This window comes from Bidens hawaiensis, unplaced genomic scaffold (genome assembly GCF_021521415.1).
Source record: "Bidens hawaiensis isolate Kalapana, Puna unplaced genomic scaffold, B.hawaiensis_p1.1 tig00031166_1, whole genome shotgun sequence".
Taxonomy (NCBI): domain Eukaryota; kingdom Viridiplantae; phylum Streptophyta; class Magnoliopsida; order Asterales; family Asteraceae; genus Bidens; species Bidens hawaiensis.
Genome location: NW_027495240.1, coordinates 91,157 through 100,573, shown reverse-complemented (window position 1 = coordinate 100,573; position 9,417 = coordinate 91,157). Strand labels below are relative to the sequence as shown.

The 9,417-nt window shown below is 33.5% G+C and overlaps 1 protein-coding gene across 1 annotated transcript; it reads left to right on the top strand.

Annotated features, from left to right (window-relative positions):
- The first annotated feature begins 7,580 nt into the window (after positions 1-7,580).
- Positions 7,581-8,636, top strand: LOC143581755 (F-box protein CPR1-like). The gene has a single exon (XM_077064464.1). The coding sequence runs from the start codon at positions 7,581-7,583 to the stop codon at positions 8,634-8,636; it is 1,056 nt and encodes a 351-aa protein (XP_076920579.1).
- Positions 8,637-9,417: the final 781 nt, after the last annotated feature.

Below are 9,417 nucleotides of genomic sequence, written 5' to 3'. Positions count from 1 at the left end.
AGAAGAACTAACCTGGTTTTGAATCGATGGAAGAAGTATTGATTTGAGATTGGGAAATGGTTTAATTATAACCTGCAAGGGCGGTTATAGACTCTCCTCAATCCGCGTGCATGTCCTTTCAGTTGGCAGGAGATATTTTACTTTTCAAAATTTGAATTTTTACAGTTGTCGCACCTTATCTGTAAAAATTGGGGGCAATTTTTGGGTGTAGATTTTTTATCCTCAGAATTGAGCATAACTTGAGGATGTTGACTTAAGGTGCTATTCTGAGGAAGGTACGTTGACTAATTCAATTGTCCTATATTATCTGATTGTTTTCCAGATATGAGCACGTGTTAAATATGTTTATAAGAACGTGGATTGCAACGGAATACTACTTGAACTTCGTCAACAAAGAACGTGGGCAGCAACGGCTTATTGAAGAAATAGTCTATGGTTTCCGGGATAATCGGGATATCAGTTGTAAATCTCTTATTATATAATGAGATGATAGTATTGATAGATCACACACACAACTCACTTGTTTAGCTGCAAGTACTCACTGTATCACTTAGCTCACGATTAATAATCAGCTCCAACCTTTGTAACCACCAATTTTGTTATTAATAATATCAACGGTGATAGTTTTCACTGTCCGGGGTTTTTTGTGCCGGAGATCATAATAATCAAGCGTAATTCGACCAAAAGTTAAGTTCATAATCTTTAACCGAAGAGATTCGACTAAAGATTACGTTGTAAACTCTTGACCGAAACGGAGATTATCATAATCAAGGGCTTTTTCCCTCGTAATCATATCCTTGTGTTTGATATCACAATCATTAAGCACTTCACCTCACGCACTAATTTGATCAAAAGTTGCTTTGTCAATTTTTGACCGAAACATAGAGCAACTATAAATATCACTTGTATTTATTTTATATGTTTTTATATTTAAAATACAATTTTTAATATTATTTAAGGTTTAATTAGTGTTATATATATATATATATATATATATTCACTAACAACTCTTTATTTTAATTAATAAAAATAATTTAAATTCATATTTAGTTCATATTAATTTCACTTCCCTCAAAATTTCAAATTAAATATACTCCTCTCTTTTCTTCAAAAAATTTTGAATTACCCTCCCATTTTTAAATTTAATTTAACCACATATTTAACCTACCTTTTTTTTCTCTTCATTCCTTCTTATTATTATTCTTCTTCATCTCTTACACCCACCATAATCCTCAATCATTAATTCTCTAACTCACTCAATTCTTAACCAAATCCTTTGATTTCAGGCTCTAATCTAATTATTTTTGCTAGAGGAATTCACGTGTGGTGTCGGTTTCCATCAATTCTATCACGATTTTTGCCGGATTCATGTGAGTGTGAAGAACCCTAAGAACCAAGTTTGGGGATTTTCAATTTTAAGTGTTATTTCTTGTAATTGAAGCTTAGTACATCCTCTTTCATCGCTAAAAAGGTATGTATTTCACTTGTTTGATGACAACAGTTTGCTGACAGATTCGTTTTCATTTATTTATTGGTATGTAACTTGATGTTAAATGATGATAACTGAACGATTTTTTATTCTAGGATATAGCACTATGAGTCTAGTTTCTAGAAAGGTAAAGTTTGTAATTTTTGGACACGTTTTGAATAGTTTTTATGATTTTACAAAAACACTGGTCAAATTTGATTCGGGGAGTTATATTTTGGCCTGTCTTTCCGACACCATAACTCCCTAATGACAAAACCAAACGGGTTGTTTCCAGTTCTGAAAGTTAGTATTACGAGTTTTGAAGACAACCCAAGTGGTCTTGCACAATTTAGATTAATGAGTCGATAGAACCATTAAACAAGTTTTGTTGTGCAATCTGATGAACTGTTGGTACATATCTTTAATGGTTGAATTATTGTGAGTTTTGTATGTATGAGAAAAATATAATAAATATTTTTTTGAGAAACCTAATTCATATATTCTACTGTGGTAAATTTTGTAGAATTTATACTTAATCTATTAGTGAATAAAATCAGTTTGTACATGCTATAATCTGTCTCCTGAACTAAGTGATCATAAGTTAAATTGTACGATGAATGTTTGGTTGATTTGCAATGATATGATGTGTGAATACATGTTAGGACTTTTTAGTACAGTTGACATTGATTATTATCACCAACGAGTCATCGATTCAAGTTTTTGTTTGTGTATACATTATGCCTAATGTGATTGTGCGTGATAGCCGTCGTGCTTTGAGGTTTCGCCTCACATTAACCCTTTACTAGTTATGATGCTAATATTTTAACAATTTTAGGTTCAAAAAGTTAGAGCCAAAATGGAAAAAGATGAAAGGAAGTCAAGAAACGAGTTGGAAGAACGAGCGCAACGAATGTAATAAATGGAAAAAGAACTTAAGGAAAACGAAGAAAGGAGGCAAGAACAATTTGATTAGTTTATGAGAAAGTTTGACGTCGGTAGTAATTAGTAGTAGTTTCAAATATTTTGAATTCATAACTTATTAGTGAAGGTTTGTTAATATAAACTTGTTTTGAATTTATGTTATTCTGTTTGTTAAACTTATAAAATTGCCACATTTATCTATGTGTGATCAAAAGTATGATAATAGCCACACTTTATATTACAAAAGCATTATGTGTGACAAACGGTAAGACAATGGCCACACCACAAACTACAAAAGAGTGTTTGACTGGCAAGTTCACATTTTTAGCCACATTGACAATAACATCTGGTGTCTATATGATATGATTAGCCACACAATACCTCACTACGTGTGACGAAAAGTTTGACAATAGCCACACTTTAAATTACGAAAAGCATTATGTGTGACAAACGGTAAGACAATAGCCACACTATAATCTACAAATGAGTGTTTGGGTGGCAAGCAAACATTTTTAGCCACTTTTAATGTAATTTCTAGTGTCTATATGATATAATTAGCCACTCTATTATTAAATTTAAGTAGCCATTTCTTTGATATATCCACAAGGTATAGGTCACAATGGAAGCTTAACACAACCCTATTGGCCACATTATTATAAAATTCAGGTGGCTGAAACATGAATTCATGTGGCTCTATACGTACAATGGTCACTCATAGTAAATAGTCATGTGGCCATTTTCTACCGTTTAGCCATACTTATTGGAGAGGATTCTTGATGGCCAACAACTAATGCCTATACCCTTTAGCCACACTTATTACCACATAAGGCCACTAAAAACTGTGTGTGGCCATATCATACCCACGGTGTCGCGACCTTTGGCCACATATGACCTGAACCAAATGTGTGTGGCTAAAGGCCTACGGCCACACTTTTTTCATGTGGCTGAAGGTCAATATTCACGTAGTGAGTGTAGGTTATATGCTTTTGTGTAGGTTATATATTTTTTATTGAAATTTAATGCAAACATGTGTAAGATAGTTTTTTTGTATTATTCATCACAATGTAACTACGTGTTGATGGATATCGATATGTTGAGTTTGAAAAAATTGGTTTTGAAAAGAAATTAATGTATGAATAAATTGTATTTGTGTAAGATAAAATTTTCGTGTGTAGGTTATATGTTTTTTGTGTGTTGGTTATATGTTTTCGTGTGCATGTGTATTTTATTGATGATGAATTTTGTGTCTTGGTTAAATGTTTTTCGTATGTAGGTTATATGTTGTCTTATTCTTAGAACAAGTGTAGATTATACGTTTTTGTGTAGGTTGTGTATTTTTTGTTGATATATAATGCAAACACATTTAAAATAAATTTTTGGTATTATTCATCATAATGTAAATATGTATTTATGGATATTAATATATTGAGTTGGATAAAATTAGTTTTTGATAGAAAGAAATTTTAATGTATGAATAAATTATACTTGTATAGGATAAAAATTCAAGAAACAAAAAGTAAGTTATAAAAATAAATGAGTTCTTAATATTTTCTAATTATAATAATTTAATTAGTTATATTAATTAAATAGATATGTATTATGGTTTATTAGTTATATTAATTAAAGAAAGAGAATAATTAATATTTTTTTTATTTAGCTTTAAGCATTTATATATATATATATATATATATATATATATATGAAAATGGTTTAAGCGATAATTTAATATGAGATACAAATGACGTTCGGTTTGTTAAAACAAGTGTAAACATTATTAATTTTAATATATATATATATATAAGCTTAAAAGATAATTATATTACCTTGATATAAATAAAATACAAATAAAATGAAATTAATGAACATAAAAAAAACTGAGCCTGCGGCTCGAACCTGCGCCACAGGCCGGTTCACACCACTGCCAAATATACTGAGCTGGAGACGCATTTGAGTAGTAGGCAGAAACTATTAAACATAAACAAGAGACCATGTCCATTCCCAAATCGCATAAACCCTAAATCAATTGTTTTCTAATTGAATGTTGACTACCCTCTGTCAATCAAAATTGACAGAGGGCTTTGGTTAATCATCTATTTCCGATCAACAAGCACAAATAAATTAACTGATACGATAAAGGATTGACAGAGAATGAATGGTTAGGGTTTGCGGCTCAACCTTGAACTCAAAAAAAAAATTTAGGTCGGCTTCTGACAAAATTGGGTTAGGGGTTTGATATGTTATGATGCAGGGATGGTGTATCATCATTTAATTGATTTAAGGTCACGTATATATATTGATTCGTGATTGAATGAGACACGGTTCTTATTAGCGCGTATTCTACGTCCGTTAGCTGTCAAGTAACCCAAATAAGGTATGATCTTGGACGCGTTCTACTCAATTAACATGTAAACAAGACCAAATCCATGAAATCCGTCTTAGATTGTGGCTCAAGAAAGCAAGGGGTGTTTGGGTTCGACGGTGGGGAGGAAAAAGAAAGAAAAAAAATATTTAAAAGGATTTGCAACTTAGTCCCTGGTGTTTGGATGGTTATTCAAGTTAGGATAAAACATAGTTAAAGGGTTAAGTTGCACATACTTGATATTCTAACGAATAATTAAATTCGAGCAACGCGTAAAGAGATAAAATAATAAAGACAAGAAAAAACAAATTAAATAATTAATGTTTCGTTGTTTTTATTTAATAACGAAGATCCGAAAAAAAAACTTTAAATGGGTCAGGCTTTTCGATCCGAAAATTGACGAATGTTACAGTTAATGGTATAGTTTTGGTGATTGGCATTATGGTTGTTGTTGTTGTTCCTGTTGTAGCGGTTACTATTGTTGTTGTAAGCAGGTTTGGGTTCAGCTTTGGCATTAATGAATGAGTCGTTTTGGTCTTGTCGGGAGTAGTCTTGGAATCCTTCCGGGACAAGTTTCCATCGCTAACATGAATGTCGGTGAGGTAAGCAACTAGGTTCATAGCCTTACCGATGGTTAATGGGTCACGACTCACCATAGCATCACAAAAAACAGTTGGTAAACCGTGAATGTATTTTTGAATGCCACGGTTCTCGGGGGTTACAGGGTAGGGTACGATACGGCTAAGCTCACGAAAGCGGTTGGAATAGGTGGAGTTATCCCCACCAATTTTCTTATGCTCCCAAAACTCAGCCTCAAGCCTTTGCAGTTCATGATCAGGGCTCATGGCCTTCTTGAGATGGACCCAAGGCATGGCCACAGCCAACTCAGCTCTTTGGTCGGCTTTAAAAGCATTCAACCAAGTAATACCTCGGTCCTCGAAAATGCTCGAGGTAAGTTCGTTTGGTGTTCGAACATTCACAGTGGATGAACACATTCTCCATCTTCTCGAACCACTGCAGAAGTTTGGTGGCAGTTTCTTCACCACGAAATGAAGTAGGTTTGGTACTCAGGAAGTTTCTAAAATCATAGTTGTTCGGAGCAGCAGATGTAGAAGAACCATTCTAGTTGAGGCTCTGGATCTGGGTTATGATAGTAAGCATAGCAACAGCAAACTCTTTGGTGATTCTAGCAGCTAGATAGCGGTCGTGAGAACCAGATGAACGTTGGTGACGAAGGTGGTTTCTTAGTGAAGACATTCTACGAGAAATGAAAGTAAATAATTGTAAGATAAGGGGTAATTTGTGTAAATATTTATGAGATGACGCAACTACTGAGATAAACGTGAGGTAACTAGATGAGGAGATGAGAAAGGATTAAGGTTTTCCACCTTTTAATGGTCTACAGTCTACACGGGCTTTGAAGATAATATTTTGCTATAGTAAATTTATAGTTTTACTGTACATCTCTTATTTCTATCTATCTATCTATCTATCTACGAAAATGAGAAAGCTTTGATTTTCAAGCTGTACATTTATAGGTTTGTTTGTTTGATTTTACTTTTGTTGGTTTAGATATGTTTGCAATTGAACTACAGTTTGTTGTGGGTTTTGTGGATTGTATTGATTGCTTGGTCGGCGTTTAATAACTATTTAGGGCTTCTATTTCATGTTCAATGTTTCCTATATAGTAATGTGACATGTTTTTCAAATTAGAAAACATATATATGAGAGTGGTCTGGTAGTTGTTAATGTTGCAGCAATGTTGATGCATATAACTGATCTGTTAAATATGTTTGCTAAATGAATAAACTGTGATTACATTAATGAGATTGATGATAATTATAATAACAGATTAAGTAGGAATGACAGAACATATGTGTGTGCTCAAGGTATTACTTTATTGGTAACGGCTAAAACAAGAAAATAGCTTTGAAGAAAATTATTTGTGTTTGGGATTAAAGCAAGGTTATTGTTTAAAAATACAACTTCAATTGGCTGCCTTTGTCTATATCATAATTCATAGCAGCTATATAATGCCAAAACAGAATCCAACCCGTTAATCGAAACCCAGTTATGTAACCCGAATAATATGATCTTAGATACAGACTTAAAACTAGATTGGAACGCTTCATCTGATTAACGTCTCAGTTTAATTATAAATAGATATTAAGAATAAAGAAGATATGTTTTGTATTCCACCATGTCTAAGTTGGCAAAGGCGTCGCCGTCTACTATTGATTTTCGGAAGATATAAAAGTATACTGTGGTGGCCAATAACAATAAAAATGATGGTTTGATCGATCAGTTATAGCTATCAGGTGAAAGCTGTTTGGTTTCACGGAACAAAATTCTATTCATATTTTTGTTATAAAGACCTACTTAAATTAGATGTTTACACTCGGCTGGTTAGGAACCGATGTAAGTAAATTGGGATTAAGTGTTTGGCTTAGTTGGTTCCTAACCCTTTCCCATTGGATATGCCAAGCTTTGAAAAGCTAAAAGTGATGCCTATTTTAGAGATTTTCCTATCAACCTTTTAAAACATAAATTTTAATAGTGAAATATAAGAAAAAATATATTACTTTGCAAAAATATCTTTCTTTTAAAAAAAAATAAAATAAAATAACTTTCTTTGCATTTAATGTAAAAATATATTACTTTGCAAAAATATCTTTCTTTGCATTTAATGTAAAGATATTTTTAGATAAACGGGTTTATGAAATGAAGTATATATAAGATCTAAGATAGAAGCAGCTAGGGTGTCCTTCCTTTCTTATAATCAAACAGCCGATCATCTTCTCATTCCGTCATCGTTAAAAGATCGAAATATTTATGGCGAACATAGATGATAATGTTCTTCACAACATACTTGCTCGACTTCCCGGTAAGCCTTTACTACGGTTCAGATCTGCGTCAAAGCACTGGAATCGTCTGATTTCATATCCCCATTTTATGACGTCGGGATCACGTCGAATGATCCTTTTGCCATTCGCACGACCTCTTGTTGTTATAGACGACAACGTACCAGCAGAAGACAAGGCTCATTCCATGGTCAAAGTTCAATCTTCTTTAGAATACCAGGAAGGTACAAACGTTTCCGTTGTTGGAACAATCGATGGTGTTGTGCTTTTGTCTCTTACTAATCGTGAGCTGATATGTTGTAAGTTGATCCTGTACAATCCCTTAACCTGTGTATGTAAGTTAATTATGGATTGCAAGCATAATTATCGGTTTGTGTTTGGATTTGGCTATGGTGAGACCAAACACGACTTAAAGATTGTTAGATTTGAATTTATTAGGGATGTCAATCTGCATAAATGGGATGTATTTGATCTTAAAACTAGTTTGTGGAGCACGCAACCACAATACATGGAACATAATACTTACTTCGGGGGTGATGTGGGTGTGTTCATAAATGGCTTTTTATATTGGGGAATAGGTAATGGAATATTGGCCCTCAATGTTAAGGAAATGGTATTTTCAAAGATAAAGCTACCAGTTGGAGTCCGTGGCATAATGCGTCTTTTGGGAACCATTGACGGACGTATTTGTGTGATGAAGAACGTCAAAATCACTACATTTCATTTGTGGTTGATGAATGATGATTGTTCATGGATGAAAACACATTCATTCACATTCAATTTGGATTTGGGAAATTCGTGGTGCCACATGTTCTACCCTGTTTGTATTTTGGATAATGGAAAAATTCTTATGGCAAATGGCTTAGTACCATTTGCTATCTATGATACATCGACTCATTCACACAAGAGGCTCAACAATCTCGATGATGTGAAATGGCGAGACTATATTTTTGATTTCGAGGATAATCGAGCAATGGAGTATGTGGAAAGTCTGGTTTCACCTTCTGATATGTGTGGTGGTATCTAGCATCTTAATGTTTGTTTTTATCTTTATGCTTTCTAGGAACATCTTAATGTTTGCTTTTACAATTTCTTGTGATTTGGTTATGTAGGCTTTTGGCTAAATGTATTTTTATGGGTTTAAGTTACAATTTTATAATAATCTTTGGTGTAAATGTCGTGTAAGAAATGATAACAGAACTGTGCTCTGTATTGAATGTGAAACCGGTATTCAAATGCATTGGTATGTGTAGACAGATTGATGTTCTCCATTTTAATAAACTCAAATGGTTTGATGATTACAGAGTTATATGTGCAGCTGAACATGAATAAAATCAAACCGAATCGTTTATGTTCATTTTGGAGGATGAATTATCTACTTAATGTTTTATATTTGTTTGCTTGTGTGCTTATACGTTTGTTCATGTTTGTTCATGAGCTGTTTGTTTAACTTGTTCATTTTTAAACGAACGGACATGAACACAGATACTTGTCCTATTAACTATTAAGTGTCCATGTTTGTGTTGGTTTAATGTTTGATTAACAAACACGAATATGCCATCGTTCTTGTTCGTTGGATTTAGTTACAGGTCTAGCAATAAACTTACCACATTCTGCGTCAGAGGTGGCTGTAAAATCGCAGCCACTAAACAGGTGTGGGGTCGACATTTTGATACCAAGACCACGGTGACGGAGGCGACCACAACTAAAGAACTGAGACGATCTCCGTCGTTAATATATCGTTGATCATACGGTCTGGGTACATAATGGGATATTGCGGGAACCGGTCCGTCTGATTGAATGTTTAT